At 32.8% G+C, this 16,595-nt stretch overlaps 2 protein-coding genes and 1 pseudogene across 2 annotated transcripts; 2 read left to right on the plus strand and 1 right to left on the minus strand.

Annotated features, from left to right (window-relative positions):
- Positions 1–140: 140 nt before the first annotated feature.
- LOC114753650 (chloroplast envelope quinone oxidoreductase homolog) lies at positions 141–3,959 on the plus strand (annotated as a pseudogene).
- Positions 3,960–6,578: 2,619 nt separating this feature from the next.
- LOC114753652 (chloroplast envelope quinone oxidoreductase homolog) lies at positions 6,579–9,705 on the plus strand. Its single transcript, XM_028942352.1, has 4 exons — positions 6,579–6,762; positions 7,389–7,530; positions 7,889–7,980; positions 8,982–9,705. The coding sequence occupies exons 1-4, from the start codon at positions 6,697–6,699 to the stop codon at positions 9,669–9,671; spliced, it is 990 nt and encodes a 329-aa protein (XP_028798185.1). The 5' UTR covers positions 6,579–6,696; the 3' UTR covers positions 9,672–9,705.
- Positions 9,706–10,786: 1,081 nt separating this feature from the next.
- On the minus strand, positions 10,787–13,934 carry LOC114753649 (uncharacterized). The gene is made up of 4 exons (XM_028942350.1): positions 13,582–13,934; positions 11,968–12,020; positions 11,208–11,387; positions 10,787–11,098 (listed from the first exon to the last, which is right to left on the minus strand). The coding sequence occupies exons 1-4, from the start codon at positions 13,750–13,752 to the stop codon at positions 10,882–10,884; spliced, it is 621 nt and encodes a 206-aa protein (XP_028798183.1). The 5' UTR covers positions 13,753–13,934; the 3' UTR covers positions 10,787–10,881.
- Between the last annotated feature and the right edge of the window lie 2,661 nt (positions 13,935–16,595).

Here is a 16,595-nt window from a genome sequence, read left to right on the forward strand (position 1 = left end):
AAGAAAACCTCTCCACGGTAAAAAAATCAGACAAAACCTTTAATTTGTCGTTTTCTGGTTCAACGTCACTGAGTCATTTCAGTTATAAATAAATAAATAATAAATCCCAAAAAAATTTTAATAATAAGCCGAGACGCAATCCCCTCAACACTCTCCTAACCTGGCGGAGCGCCCAGAGGCTTCTGGTAGATGTCAACCCTCTCGTCATCAGTGGAAATGGCAACGAAGCTTATGCAAGCGATCCAATACGATAGCTATGGCGGTGGTCCCGCCGGTTTGAAGGTGAATTTTCTTCTTCTAGGTCGTTGTTGACCTACAATTCTCTTCTATATGCTGCTGGTTTTTTTTTTATTGAATCGCAGAACGGTTTCTGTAAATAAATCGAGAAGGAGGAGGAGGTCCGCTTATGAAAACTGATCATTACGTTAGGGATTTTAATTTTTTCTTGATAAAAAAAAAGAATAGTAATTTTCTTGGTCGAATCTTTGTTGGACTAGTTCAGTGTAAAAAATAATAAGGAAACGTGCTGCGTGTCTGTGCAAGCAATTCTTTTTCTTTTTGTCCAATAATACTTGCTAAGAATTTCAAAGGTTTATTATTAGTCAAATAGGACCAAGCAATTAGGAATTTCATTTATGCGGCCCTCCTTTCTTACAACTAAATTATATTTAAGCACCGGATCTGGTTGGACTGGGCTTTGTTTGAGGGGTTGACTCAGATATATTAATAAAATCATTCTTTGGTCGTCATTTGGGGTTCCTAATGGTTAAATCTAGAGTCAATGATTCCGAATACTAGGTGATTGTGAATATATATCTATATATATGTTATTGGATCTTCATCTAACAACTGAGGTTTTGGTACGAAGCGGCCCTTGACGATGATTCTCTCTTTCTCTTCTGTTTTGTGCATTTGACATTGCTGTAAAAAATTGCTATGCTTATTTTATATTTGTAAGTAGCATGTTGAGATTCCAGTTCCCACTCCAATAAAATGAGGTTTTGCTGAAAGTGGAAGCAACTAGTCTGAACCCTGTTGATTGGAAGATTCAAAGGGCATGCTACGGCCTTTGTTACCTCGAAAGTTTCCCTACATTCCTGGTAAATTGAATTTTTTTTTTTTTTTTGGTTGTATCTTGAGAAGCTTTTGAGCATTCCTGGTAATATTGCAGTTATATTATGTAGTTAGCTCTCAAAATTTGTGATCAACTCGTGTTGTTTGATTTTGCAATTTGTGATTTCATCAACATTTGCCAGTTGTGTTAGTATGTCACTCACTCACTCACTCTCTCTCTCTCTCTCTCCCCCTCCCCCTTATACATCTTTATCAGTATGTTCTTATATTTATTGAACTTAGGCAGACTTAGCTTCCCTTATTTGAATTCAACATGCAGATAATCAATTTACAATTACTGAAAATTTAGGCGCCTGGTACTTTATTAGAGTCAAAATCTCTCCAAAAACGCTAGAAATGTCATCTATTGCTTAATTTGGAAATTCAAGTTGGTTTTACTACTTTACAAACTATGTTTTGATTCAGGAACTTCATACTGCAGCATTTAATAATTCATCTACTTTGCTGTTCCAGAACTGTGAAACAGAACTTTTGTGTTTGTGATTAAGGGTTAGGGTTCTAGGCAATATTGAAGCAAGAAAAAGAGGAGGATATCTCACTAAAACTGTAGGTTTAGCCTGATGGTATAGTCAGGGGGAAAGAGAGCAAAAGTATAGAAGCAGAAGATTATCATAGGCATAACACACATCTTTGCAGCTTGAGCTATTTTGAAAATAAACCCCTTATTCAATGGTTCTGGTAGCTGATTATGACAATTGATTGGGCTTTGGAATCAGGTAGTTAGCTGCATAAGGCCCCTGTTATTTAACCAGTCACTAGAAAATTAAACAAGAGCATAGATAACCAGGGAAAAAAAAAATTAGAGATCATTGTACGGAACATATAAAGCACCTTTAGCGACATAGACACGCTGACATGTCCCTTCTCCCTTTCAAAAAGTATAAACACGGCATGCCTATGTAAAATTTTTATTTATTGATCTACTTCATTAAAAAGAGCGCAGCATCATCCTATATATCCTATGTATCTTATTTGTTCATTCTCAGAAAACTTCTATCAAATAAATATAAAGGTATTAAATTATATTATTCTAATTATTAATGTATACCTAAAAAGCATTAAGCAAGAACGTGTATGAGCTCCTTGAAATGGGAGTCATTTTGCTCGAAGTTGTCTTAGAAGTGTCTGAGTGGAGCAAAAATTCAATGTTGACATATTTCTTTACTGTGACAAAGCTAAATAAATAACTTTCTTGAAGAACCTAACATTAATGTACTATCACCTCTAAGACTGAACTTAGAGTACTAAATAAAATGATGCAGGATGACTGCACACTCCGCAATTCCAAACAGGTTTTGTTGGCTGCATCATGCTTGCTTACTTTGGATGTTTATTTGGTTTGTTAACCATGGGTTTTATTTGTCAGTTACTTTGTTTGGCGTGTTCCTCTAAAATTAAGGGAGAGATTGTGCATCTGAACTAATTTTTGTTGTTGAAAACAGGTACTGATATAGCTGGAGAAGTAGTAGAGGTTGGACCCCAAGTCAAAGATGTCAAAGTTGGTGACAAAGTTGTTGCTAAAATTTCTCATGATGTAATCTTCTCTAACTTTCTTTCTATGTTTTCGTTTTTTGGGTTTTTTTTTTTGGGGGGAGGGGGTGCAGATCTCTACCTAACTCCTTTATTCTGGTGGCTGCGGGATAATTGTGACTGAAAAGAAAAATGTATAGCAGATAGAGAAAAGCAAAACTCAGTTGTTTGCTAATTGCACCATATGTTTAGTTTTCCTACTCCTTATACTTTTATCTGTTAACTAAACGTAACAATTGTGAATTATATCCACCGTTCTTAGTCCCTTTTAATGGAGACTGTGTGCTTATTTTATTTGCTATCTAGAAAACTCAGGATTTATGAGGGCTGACTTTCCTTCTTCCTAATATCTTAGCAGTTTTAGTTTATTAGGTAGTTTTTTCAATTTTTTTTAACGTACCTTGTAATTTAAAAAGGAAAAAAAAAAAAACACTCTGAGGATACATGATTGTTTGCATGAGTTTACAATCTGTGCCAGTACATTCTAATCATTCTTGTCGAATGACAGCGTGGAGGTGGGCTAGCTGAGTTTGCTGTGGCTACTGCGAACTTAACAGCTTTAAGACCGTCTGAAGTTTCAGCTGCTGAAGCTGCGGCGTTACCTGTGGCTGGACTCACAGCTCATCAGGCCCTCACTGAAATTGCTGGAGTCAAGCTTGATGGAACTGGCGAACAGAAGAACATCTTAGTAACTGCAGCTTCAGGTGGCGTGGGTCACTATGCAGTTCAACTGGCAAAGTTAGGGAACACCTTCGTGACAGCCACTTGTGGGGCCCGCAACTTTGACTTTGTCAAGGGCTTAGGTGCTGATGAGGTTCTTGACTATAAGACTCCAGAAGGAGCTGCTTTAAAGAGTCCATCTGGTCGAAAATACGATGCGGTGATACATTGCACGACCGGAATACCATGGTCGACTTTTGACCCTCAATTGAGTGACAATGGGAAGGTAATAGACTTAACGCCTGGCTTGAGTTCAATGGCGACTTTTGCTCTGAAGAAACTCACATTCTCTAGGAAGCAGCTGATACCGTTCTTGGTGACAGCCAAGAAAGAGAACCTGAGTTTTCTGGTTCAATTAGTGAAAGATGGGAGGCTTAAACTGTCATTGACTCTCGTTTTCCTTTGAGTAAAGCTGAAGATGCATGGGCTAAGAGCATCGATGGCCATGCTACTGGAAAAATCATTGTGGAGCCATAGGCAAAATTTCTTGGAACTGCTGGATCCTCTGTTTCTGTGAGGGGTTTGTGGGTCCCCTCCCATTCATATATGTATGTAGAAGAACAGTAAATAATTATATGTTGGATTTTCACGATGGAATGAATAACTTGACATATCATTGAGACTTGTGGTTAGATTTTTAACCCTGTCGTCTTTTGAGCTTCTGTTCTGTAAGTTATTGATTTATGAGTGAACTTGTCCTGGTCACCTTCTGTCTCCTCTCTTGTTGCTTTTGGAAGGAAAAAAAGGGTTAAATGAATAAATCCATTATGAATAGAATGGTTGTATAGGGGGGGATATAAATATTTTATAAATTACATTCACCTATATAAATGCAAGAATTACACGTGTGTTAATTTTTTATGTAATACTACTTCCTATTCTAATTATAAGAACTAGTTGACTAATTTGAAGAAATTAAAGAAATAAGTTAAATTAGTTATTTGTAATAAATATGTGTTACGATTGTTAAAAGAACTACTTTACGAAAAAATGCATAAATATGATGGACAAATAGATTGAAGTGTTATATTTAGATTAAAATAAAAATTAAACAAGATTTTATATCAAGATCAGAGGTAGTATTGGGTTATATCTCAAATTGAGTCAAAGCATGTCAGAAGAAGACATGGGATTGCATCTACCCGATAAGTCATTTTCTAATATTTATGCTCTTTAACCTCCAATTGTTTCATTATGTAAATTATGTAGACTAAATTTTTTTTTTTAACGTAGTTGTAACTCTTAGGTCAATTTTAATAGTGGGGAGCATATATAGAAAGAGGGTGTGACAAGTGTGTTATTTGTGAATGAAAAGAATTCGATCCTATCTACAAGTGTATTATTTGTGAATGAAAAGAATTAGATCCTATCTTCTCTTTAAAGCTCTTGTTCCTCTCAACTTACATTTTGTAGTTTCATAATATACCTATGGATGGGAACGGTTTTTCATGCAATAGGAAGCTCTTTTTTTTTTTTGGGTTCAATTTCAAGGAAGCTTATTATACCCTATTCATGCCAATTCAAGGAATAATAAATACCGAAATACATAATGAATATTTGGCCAAAAAAACACGAAAAATACATTTTTTTTGGAATGGAAAAGGTATATCCATTAATCATAAAAGAATAAAATCAACGTTACAAACAAAAAAGGTTTTCTTTCATCATCCATCTCATATTAAGAAAGATAGAATGTGATCAAAGATATAATAATTTTCTTCTATCCTGTGTGATAGCTTGACAAGATGATATCAAAAAATTATTCTCTTTATGAGTATAGTTAATCATCACCTGCCAATCCCTATAAAAAAGTAATCTAGCTTCATCAATAATATTTTTGAAGGGTGTGTGGAATCATAGCCGCTATGCAAAAAATTAATAACCTCAATACAATAAAAACAAACAAAAATTAATCGATATTTTTACTTTAATTTTGCTATTGATTACTTTTATTTCTAAAAAATAGCAACCAAAGCTTCTAATATATTTCTCAAAATTTTGAAATTGAAGTAATCAACACCAAAACTAGAATAGTTGATAGTTTAAAAGAAATAGTCACTATATCTTTAAAACAAAAATATCAATAACAAAACTAAAATAATCAATAAGTAAATAAGAATAGTGATTGTAGCACTGATGGCAAATCTAAAGCTAGGGGTACTTGCGTTGCATTCTGAGAATTGAGAAAAAAAGTGACTTTGACAAAAAAAAAAAAAAAAAAGCAGGGTAGTGGTGTCATTTTGTATCATTTCAAAATACCAATGGGTGCAAATGTACTAATTTGGCATTTAGCTGCTATTAACTACTCTTCTTTCTCGAAAGTAACAATCACACTTCCATACATTTTTTTTAAACTTTTAAAATAGAAGTAACTAATAAGAAACTTGGAATAGTTAATGCTGGATGGTTAAAGAAGAGTAACTACCATATCTTTAAAAACAAAATAACCCATAACAAAATAGAATAGTTGCTGGTAAAACAAAAATAAAATTAGAATAGTTAATAGGGAGAATTGCAATTAGGTCCTACTCAAGGGAATTAAATACAAAAAGTTTCCTTGAAATCATGAAATTATTCTGAAGTCCCAAATAACCTTTTTGTAATAAATTTTATTTGTTTAACTACCAAATTACCCTTCTTTTTTTTTTTAATTTGTATTGACAACTGAAAGAGTAGTAGTTGACAACTCAGGGTGTAAGGATTGACAACTATCGCGGCTAGTTTGACAACACATTTTCTCACCATATCACACCATAAGTTGTCAAACCAGCCGCGATAGTTGTCAATCTTTGCACCCTGAGTTTCAATCACTGCTCTTTCAATTGTCAATGTAAACTTAAAAAAAAAGAAGAGGGTAATTTGGTAAGTGAATAAATAAAATTTATTACAAAAAATTTTGGGACTTTAAAATAATTTCATGATTTCAAAGGACTTTTTTGTATTTAATTTTTAAAATATGGGGCGAGTGACGTCATTTTGCATCATTTCAAAATATCGAATCAGGTCAAATGCACTAATCTGATATACTACCTAATTTGGAATTTAGCCTTCCCACTAATGTGGCAGCCAGCATTTTTAAAGGCTTTTTTTGTTGTCATTTTCCCAAATAGTCATCCTATCTTTTTTTTTTGGTTGGGGTGATAATAGTCATCCTATCTTCCAAGTTCCAACTGTTTGATTCTTATTCAGGTCAACAAAGACTGTTTGATTCTCGTGATCAGGTCAGAAAAAACTGTTTGAATCTTCCCTACCAAAAAGATACTATTTAATAAGGCGAGACGCCATCCCCACGAGACTCCTAACCTCGCAGAGATGGCAACGAAGCTTATGCAAGCGATTCAGTACGATCGCTATGGCGGCGGCCCCGCCGGTTTGAAGGTGATTTTCATTCTTCTGCGTCTTTCACCTACAATTCATCTACACCTTTTCTTTTTTTGAGTTTTTGTTGGATCGCTTAACTTAAAAAGGTTTTCTGTAGATAAAAATCAAGAAGGAGAAGGAAGACCAGGAGTTATACTAATGAATTGTGATTTCTCTTGATTACCAAAAAAGAAGGAAGAACTGTAATTTTAGTCTGTGTCGGACTTGTTCACTTCTAAAGAAGCAATTTATTATTATTAGTACTACTACTTTTTAAGAATTTCAACTTAGTGATTAGTGTCAAAGCTTTATTTTATTAATAATTAAGTACGGACAAAGTAATTAAGAATTAGATTCATGCGGCCCACTGTTCTTCCAACTAAATTAGATTTAAAGCTCATGACACTGCGATTCCCGCTTCAAGTCCAAGTCTTTTGTTTGAGGGGGAAGTTCGATATATAAATAAAATCATTCTTTGGGTGCCCTAATCTAGAGCCAGTAATTCCGAATACCAGGTTGTCTGTCTGTCTGTCTCTCTCTCTCTCTCTCTCTATATATATATATATATATATATTTATATATGTCTTGTGCATTTGAGCTTTGCTTTTAAAAGATTGCTGAGGTTATTTTACATGTGGGAGCAGCATGTAGAGATTCCAGTTCCCACTCAAATAAAAAATGAGGTTTTGGTGAAAGTGGAAGCGGCTAGTCTGAACCCTTTTGATTGGAAGATTCAAAAGGCTGTAGCAAGGCCTCTGTTACCTCGAAAGTTCCCCTATATCCCTGGTAAAAATTATCTTTTTTTTTTTTTTGGTATTTTAGAAGGTTCTAATGTCATAGATGTATTTTGTAGTTAGCTCTCAGAATGTGATCCAGTTATGTGGTTTGATTTTACAATTCTTGATTTTATCAGCATGCTTTTTTTCCCCCTTTTCCTTCCAGTTTTGTTATGTCCCTCCATATATTATGCATGCATGTGTATTCTGTGCACATCTTTATGTTATCATATTTATTCAAGATAAGCACCTTATTTGAATTCAACATACTGCGCAATTCTAAATAGGTTTTGCTGCAGCCTGCATCATACTTAACTCTACTTTGGGATACATGATGCGTCTGAATTAATTTTTTTTGTTGAAAATAGGTACTGATATAGCAGGAGAGATAGTAGAGGTTGGATCAAAAGTCAAAGATTTCAAAGTTGGTGACAAAGTGGTTGCTTATCTTGCTCATGATGTAATCTTCTCTCTAACTTATTTGATATTTTGGTGGTTTGTTGTATACTTCTTCCGTTCTAAATGTAAGAGTTAGATAACGAATTTATAGTAATTAAAAAAATTAGTTAAACTAATTATCTGTAAAAAATATGTGTTAGTTTTCTAAAATACCCTTTTAATTATTTGTTTTGGAAACTACTCCTTTATGTAAAACCCCTTAATAAGTGCAATTATTAGAAAACAAATTATAAATTTGGGAGATAAAATGAATTGGGGTATTCCATTTATAACCAAAGCGAATCCCTCCACTAGCTATGACTTTTAGGATGGGAGGGGTATAATTGGTTGCTTGATTAGATATTTCATTGGTGGCAGTGAGGAAAAATGTATAGCAGATGGAGAAAAAGGAAAAAAAAATAAAAAATCAAACTGCAGCATATGTTCAGTTTTTCAAATAAAAACCACCAGAGGTGGATTTATGCCTGATAAACGAGGGAAGCTAAATGTAATATTTTATGTCTCCATTATTATGTGCTAATGCGTTCATCTTAATCCCTTGAATGTAATTGTGTTTATTTTATTTGCAATCTAGAAAACTCTGATGATGCAGCCTGATTGCTTGCATGATTTTACAATTATTGCCAACATATTGTAATTAGGATTGAAGTACAAATATACCTATAAAGTATTGATTAATGTGTAATTTAGACCATAATGTTCATTTGGTTACAAAAATGTCAATGAAGATTCCAAAAGGGCAAAAAAAATGCCACAGCCGTCACTCTTTAATGGTGGCTCTCACATTTGTTTATGTTCTAAAAGTTGAAGGACATTGACTTAAATTAATGGGGATGGCATTTTTGCTACCTTTTGGAACCTTCCTGGGCTTTTTTACACCCAAGTGTATATTATGGTTCCAGGTTCGCATTTGTGAATACTTCATAGGTAGATTTGTACCTTAACTACTTTTATAATTACACATAATTCATTTTTACGGATGTTGTTCATGTTGAATGACAGCATGGAGGTGCACTGGCTGAGTTTGCTGTGGCTACTGAGAGATTAACAGTTTTGAGACCATCTGAAGTCTCAGCAGCTGAAGCTGCCGCTTTAACTTTGGCTGGTTTAACAGCTTATCAACCCCTCATTGAAATTGCTGGTGTCAAGCTTGATGGAACCGGTGAACAAAAGAACATCTTAGTAACCGCCGCCTCAGGCGGCGTGGGTCACTTTGCAGTTCAACTGGCAAAGCTAGGGAACACTTTCGTCACGGCCACTTGTGGGGCCCGCAACGTTGACTTGGTCAAGAGCTTAGGTGCTGATGAGGTTCTTGACTATAAGACTCCAGAAGGAGCTGCTTTAAAGAGTCCATCTGGTAGAAAATATGATGCAGTGATACATTGCACAACTGGAATTCCATGGTCCACTTTTGAGCCTCAATTAAGTGATCATGGAAAGGTAATAGACTTAACGCCTGGTTTGATTTCAATGGCGACTTTTGCTCTGAAGAAACTCACTTTCGCTAAGAAGCAAATAGTGCCGTTCTTTGCAACACCCAATAAAGAGAACCTGAGTTATCTGATTCAGTTGGTGAAAGATGGAAGGCTTAAATGTGTTATTGACTCTCGTTTCCCTTTGAGTCAAGCTGAAGATGCTTGGGCTAAGAGCATTGATGGCCATGCTACTGGAAAAATTATTGTGGAGCCATAAACACCACATACATATATACATATATATATATATACACATACACATACACATACGAATATGTACCTGCACACACGCACACATGTATACATATATATGTATGTAGAAGAATAGTGAATTGCAATATGGTGTATATTTGAGTTGAAGTGTGATAGGAACCACTGGCCTCTTACTATTTCATTCTAGGAAGAGGCGTGGCAGTTCTTAGATATTATGCATGTTTTTTATGTTGGTATATGCCTTTGTGTCTATCCTTAGTAGTTAGCTGTTGTTATTGCTAGTTAGCAGCAGTTCCATGTTTCAAGGGGTTGGAAGTTAATTTCAGCTATATGCTGTCAAAATTATGAATGTCATATCATGTATTTTGTCAAAGATATAAATAAAGTATTATTCAGTAGATTATTTCATCTTCTCTCTTCTTTAGTATTCTCTCAGATTCTTAATATAAAACCTATTTTGTGATATAAACTGTAGTATAAAGTAAGTTTTATATTAAGAATTGGAGCAGTGTGATTCTAGGATTTTTTTTTTTTCTCTACTCTTTTTCTTCTCTTCTTTTCATTTATCCTATTTTTACTTCTACTTTCCAGATTCACTTCATATTAGTTTCTGATTCTAGAGAACTCTCACTCCTTTTTCAATTTTATTTTTTCTTCTATTTATCCTATCTTCCTATTTTTGTTGCTCTTGATTAAAAAGACGTGCAAGTTGTGTGTGTATAAAGACTTGAATGAGTTTGGATTACAGAAAAGTATTCAGATTAGACTAAGCCTTACGATTCAAAAAAACACTTGCCAACTATAAACAACTTTTCATTAATCGGATTCTCATGTCGTTAACAAAAGCCAGGCTCACAACTTTATGTACAGTATGGACCAACTTCCTCTGTAATATGAATGGATCAACCAAACCTATCTTAGTTAATTGAAAGAAATAATATGGTATTAAATTTACTACCTCTAATTGGTTAATCGTAATAAATATATACTGATTTTCTTAATTACCCTATTTAATTATGAATATTGGAACTATCTTTGATGAGAATCCTTTATAATGAGTACAGATATTTTAGGAAAAATATTATAAATTTGAGAAACAAAGTAAATTAAAATATTATATTTAAGATCAAATTCAATCTTTTAACTAGTTTTTATATTAAGAATAGGGGACAGTATATTACAAGCTTTACATGTATATATAAGTTTTATGTTGACTAAGTTGTTCGTTTAATCATAAGAACACGACATTTCCTTCCAATCCAAGTGGACAACCATGGCGGATCTCTGGACACAACTTTGTAACCAGCTTTTGAATATAATCTGCGAGCACCCCGATCTTCCTCATATGCTCTCAGTGCCAAAAACTCACATCCCCACACATCTGATAGCACATCGCAGGCTCTTAACAATGCAGTTCCCACCTTCCTCCTCCTGTTCATCAATTACTCACACAATTAATCATCCCCTTCTTCTTCTTCTCCTCCTACAAGCATTTTTGTATATGATTCTTTGTAGTGAGATTAGGGTTTAAGTAGTTGACCTGAAATTGGAGGAGACCGCAATTCCAGAGATGTAAAGATATTCTGTTGCCTGAGGAGGGAGATGTTGAAGCACATTCTCATCCCTCAGGGCAGTCACGTCTACAACTCCCACTATCTGTTTTGATGAATCTGATGAACTCTTTGTGGCTGCTGCCTCCTCAGCAACCAAACAAGCATACCTAATATTGTTGTTATATCATTCCAATGTAATATGAATCAAACTTGTCTCAAACAACATCAAATATTAACTTGTTTTACGACAATCTGATCCATTAATCCACATTGTGGGGGAGAATTCTATTTTTTTTTTTTTAATGTTTTTGATAAGAAAAAGATTTTGAAGGGAATGAGTATATACCTGTAAATCTGACAGAGTGATTAATTTACCCATTCCAACCAAATCACGAAGCAGACAATATATTACACAGCAAAGTTACCGAAGGTAGAAGGTTTTTTTTCTTCAAGAGGGAGAAACTCTGATTTTTGAATGATGTAATTTGACCAATTGAGTGGGTTGAAAGGGTTTTTCAATCTTATAAAAATGTTTTTTTTAATCCCCCAAAAATGTTTGTAATTTAATGGTATGGATGCTTTCTATATGTGGAAGATCACAGTTCAATTTCATCAAGTTGTCAGTGTTTAATCTTCAACCTTTTGTCCCCAAAAAAAAAAATCCAACCGTTTAGAGTTTCGGATTAAATGAATCAGATTTATAAATGTTATGTGTAACCTTTCAAGAAGAAAATATTTTAAACTTACCTGTCACGAGGAGAGCTCTTTAACTTGTAATGGAGGCCGGAGAGCACTTCTGCCTACTGCATCGCAACAGGACATCAAGAAGTTAGGAAAGAAAATTTGCATTTCATAAATATTACATGAAAATTGATAAAAATTAGCTAACCTAAATTATTGTAAAATATACATATATATATGTTGATTTAAGAAAAAAAAAATCCTCCTTCTTTGGCAAAAAACAAAAAAAGAAAAAAAAAGTCCTTTATATTTGCAATAATAAAGATAACTTAAAAAAATTGGAAATAAAAAAAATGAATTCATGTATTACATTTAAAAATGGTATTGAATCTTGTAAACGGAGAAAGAGTTATCATTTCCTTAAACTGGGAAATGTTTAAATTTAAATTAATTAATAGTTTAATAGTGTGTTTGGTTGGAGGGGGGAGAAGAGGGGAGGGAAAATGAAGCCCCTCTCCTCATTGATTAAAAATTTTGAAGGGGTCAAATGTTCCCTCCCTCATCCCCTCATCTCATTTTAGCTCTCCTTCAAATTGAGGTTTTTGGAAGGAGCTAAATTTTGAACCTTATACTCTTATGATTTTTTTGATATTCCACAACTATTATAAAATATGTTATTATAATATTTATTTTAAATAAAAATATATTATCCTAAAAAATATAAATTATTATAATTAAAAAATATATTATAATAAAAATTAATATAAATTATTCTAAAATGAAAACATAATTAAATAAAATTATAATATTATAAAATTAATTGTTTTTTATAAATATATTATTTATTAAATATATTTTAAAGTTAAAAAAAGGCATAGCTTAAAGAAACTAAAATTTCAATTTTTTTAGAACATATAAAATTTGTTATTTTATTATTTCAAATATATTATTATATTAATTAGAATTAAAAAATATTGTACCAATTTTTTAATGCACATATTAATATGATAAGGCTGAATTTTTATTAAATTATACGATTTAAATTAAGATGCAAATTAATTTATATATATATCAATAAAAAATATAAACTAATATGTAAAGATAAAATAGTAAATTGATTATTACTATCCCTCCTCTCTCTCCTTCTTGAACCAAACAGGAGATCATTAAATATCCTTCCCTCCCCTCCTTTTTAATTAAAACCAAACAATGAGGATGAAACCTCCCTCCCTTTCTATCCCACCCTCCCCTCCCTCTCCTACCTTCCTTTCAAACCAACAGGCCCTTGAAAAATTTTTTTTTTAAAATAAAAGAGAAAAAAGATGCGGTATAAGTAAAATTTGAAAATAAAAAGAATATAATCATTAAGGCAGCTATATTTCACCCGCTCACCGATTCAACTAATCAATTGTTGTCTCTCTCTTTTAAATTTATAATTTTTTAAATTTTTTTTATATATAAAAGAATTTTTTTATTACAAAAAGGTTACTCGATAATATCGAGAGAATAATTAACAACTTCAAAACATATGACCCAGGAGGAATGCCGTTGAGAATGAGAATAAGTTAATAACTAACCTCATAACAACATTGGCTAAACAATTTCTCAAGATTGAAATTCCAAAAAAAGAAAAAAGATCAAAATCTGCTGAAGTTGAAGACAAGGCGAATGAATCAGAACCTGAAAGAACTGGAAGAACACAGGATTGAAGAGCGAGACAGGAACATGGAAAGCTTCCGCCTGAACATTCGCAGCATTTCTGATTTCCTCATCTTTCTCCACAAGCCTCCTCACTCTCCATCCATTCTCACACACCAAACACTCTCTCTCATCATCAGTCACACTCATCATTCTCCTTGTCCTTCTTCCTTCTTCTTTCTCTTCTTCTTCATTCTGCTTTTCGATCTGCAATTCCGCAGAAACTACGCTCGAATTCGAACACCTTCTCCTAAAACGATGTCGCTTCGTTCTCGCATTGTAATACCCCGCGTTTCTAACACCGTTAACAATGGCGGATTCCGACGAGCAGAAGAAGAATAGTTTTCAGCGAGGTAGTGGGAGGGTTAGTGGTAGCTAGCAAATGAGCCATAAAAGGGAGGGATTAAAGAAATGAGGGCTCATTTGGGAGAAAAAAGATCAGTGAACGGTGAGTGAAGAAGGGCATTGTTTTGTTTGTGGATTTGGTGGTGAGAGATTCGGGTTTGATTGAGGCCGTGAGTTGGAGAGAGGGAAGGGCCACGTGGAACAAGGCAAGCCAAGGGAAGAGGTACGTCTTTCAGGGAAGATTTTGAACATGAAGGACAAAACGTTTTGGGCCTTGGGAATTTTTTATTCTTTTTATGGTTTAAGACATTAATTTCTATTAAAAGTATATGAAATCAAAAGTGTAGTTTGGTTCGACTTTCATCAAAACTTGAACCCAACCAAATTTTAAAAATTTGATTTGCACAAAAAATATTGTTGTTCAGTCCTAGATATAAGATCATGTTAGGAGGTGAGTTCTAGTGTTAATATAAAATTTTAATTTATTTATTTTTTATATTTATTTTTTTAACCAATTTATATAACTTATAAACTAATATATTATCTAACATTACAAATTATTATTTCAAGAAGATTAGGTAAGTAATTTATTTAACTTAATAATACTTTTCCGGTCTTTAATATATGACTTAATTTGAGAGTTTACATCAACCTTATATATAAGATTTATTTCACATTTATTAATTTTTTTCAAATTAATCCTATTAATATTTTCTCAATAATAATCAAGTAAAAAAAAAAGAAAAAAATTAAAAAAGATACTTAAAATATTTTAAAATATGTCATATTAACTAATTTAATTGATATCAGTAATCTACCAAATTAATTAATTAAATCTTATATTAAGGACCGAATGAGTAATAGCAACATAAATAGCTCTAGATTAAGAATCTGATAAGTAACGGAATGCTTTTTTTTCTTTTAAAAGATTATTTGGCTTATGCAATTTGATTTAGTGGGGTTTATATATGGATAAGTTCATTTCATTTTTTTTCCCCAACTCTAATGGTTGCCCATTTTGTTTTATTTAAAAAAAGGTTTTTTTTTCCCAAACCGGAACTCTTTAGAATGCGCAGATTGCAAGTAAAATTACATTAACTCTTCATGTAAGAGTTAAATCTAATTGGTAAGAAGTCCATGACTCACAAAATTATGAATTGAAATGTCACTGCAATCGAAATTTTATATACAAATACTTATTTTGCATAGTAACATTGTAGTTCCAAATAACAGAATCACTTATTCCCATTTGTCATGAGCTACTTTTTTTCCGTGCCAAGAAAACAAAATCTCTCTCTCTCTGGTTTTTTTTTTTTTATGAACTTGATATTATTGATGGATTAAAATAAAATTAATACCATTTTTAGTTTCTAAAGTTTGACTTTTTTTTAATTTTGATTCTTGAAATTTAAACTTAATGATTTTGATCACTAAAATTGGTTTACATAAAGATTTTCAGTCTTCAAAATAGTGTTTTTGGTCTCTAAAATAAGATTTCAAGAACTAAAACTACTAGATTTCAAATTTAAAAAAATGAAAAAAGAAATACTTATTGAATTTCAAGATGATAAATAAGTGATTTTGATAGATTTTTAACATGTCAAAACCATTTCAAGTGTAACTAGCATAACCTATTTATCTTTTTAAAGTTCAATGGGTTTTTTTTTATCATTTTTTCTTTCAAATTTTAGGAACCAAAATTAAAATAATATCGAATTTCATAAACTAAAAATAGTATTAGCCACTTAAAATAAGGCATGAAATTTTACCATTTGGTATTGAATACTCCTCCGGTCCTAATTATAAGACCCAATTGACTTATTTGAGGAGATTAAGAAAGTAAGTTAAGTTGGTTATTTATAATAAATAAGTGTTGTCATTCCAAAAATATCCTTGCTAATTAAGTATATTGGCTAAAACTATCATTATTAGAAGAATTATCTTGGAAAAAAATACATAAATATAAGAGACAAAATGGATTGGGTCTTATAATTAGGACCAAATAAAAAGTCAAATTGGGTCTAAGGACCGGAAGAGTATATATATATATAAAATTCATCATTCCAGGTAACATGACCACTAAGGACATCAACAATCAACAACTATAACTAGTGTACCTTTTGGTCCAGCTCCAGCTGTCTCCTGATGTGCCTGTAGCCCCCTCCATCACCCACAAATTAACACAATCCATAGAAAACTTAATGATTTCCCTGATTCAGGCTAAATCCATAGAACATACAAACCAAAATCACATTGGGATGAAGACCTTGCAAAGTCTCTTGAAGTATTTTCCATCCACGCCCATATGAAAAGCCGCATTATGTGAGGATCATTAATCTTCAAAATTTTCCACCAAACACCATTCCCTCCCATGAATACCCCACCGGAGAAAATTTAAATTTTTTTCTCCTCCAATTTTTTCATCCAATTAAGCATTTAGGTTCTTATGATCATCAGATGACAAGGACTTCATAAGGATCTCGAAGCAGATACTATTAATTATAATCCTACAAAGAGCACGTGCCACCTTGTAAGGTGGAAAACTACTTCCATAAAAAATAAATAACTGAAACGAAAGGGTTACAAAATTAAAATAAAAGTTGCTTCCCTTACTTTTCTAGCGTCTCACCATCAGTATATTGCATATTCAA

The sequence above is a fragment of the Neltuma alba genome, unplaced genomic scaffold (genome assembly GCF_004799145.2).
Source record: "Neltuma alba isolate B1F8T4 unplaced genomic scaffold, ASM479914v2 tig00008047_pilon, whole genome shotgun sequence".
In the NCBI taxonomy this organism is placed as follows: domain Eukaryota; kingdom Viridiplantae; phylum Streptophyta; class Magnoliopsida; order Fabales; family Fabaceae; genus Neltuma; species Neltuma alba.

Coding starts and splice junctions, on each gene's coding strand:
- LOC114753652 (XM_028942352.1), top strand. CDS start 6,697: ATGGCAACGAAGCTTATGCAAGCGATTCAGTACGATCGCTATGGCGGC. Junction 7,531..7,888: donor AAAGTTCCCCTATATCCCTG/GTAAAAATTATC, acceptor TGTTGAAAATAG/GTACTGATATAGCAGGAGAG. Junction 7,981..8,981: donor TTGCTTATCTTGCTCATGAT/GTAATCTTCTCT, acceptor GTTGAATGACAG/CATGGAGGTGCACTGGCTGA.
- LOC114753649 (XM_028942350.1), bottom strand. CDS start 13,752: ATGATGAGTGTGACTGATGATGAGAGAGAGTGTTTGGTGTGTGAGAAT. Junction 11,388..11,967: donor AAGAGCTCTCCTCGTGACAG/GTAAGTTTAAAA, acceptor CAACAATATTAG/GTATGCTTGTTTGGTTGCTG. Junction 11,099..11,207: donor GCGGTCTCCTCCAATTTCAG/GTCAACTACTTA, acceptor ATTGATGAACAG/GAGGAGGAAGGTGGGAACTG.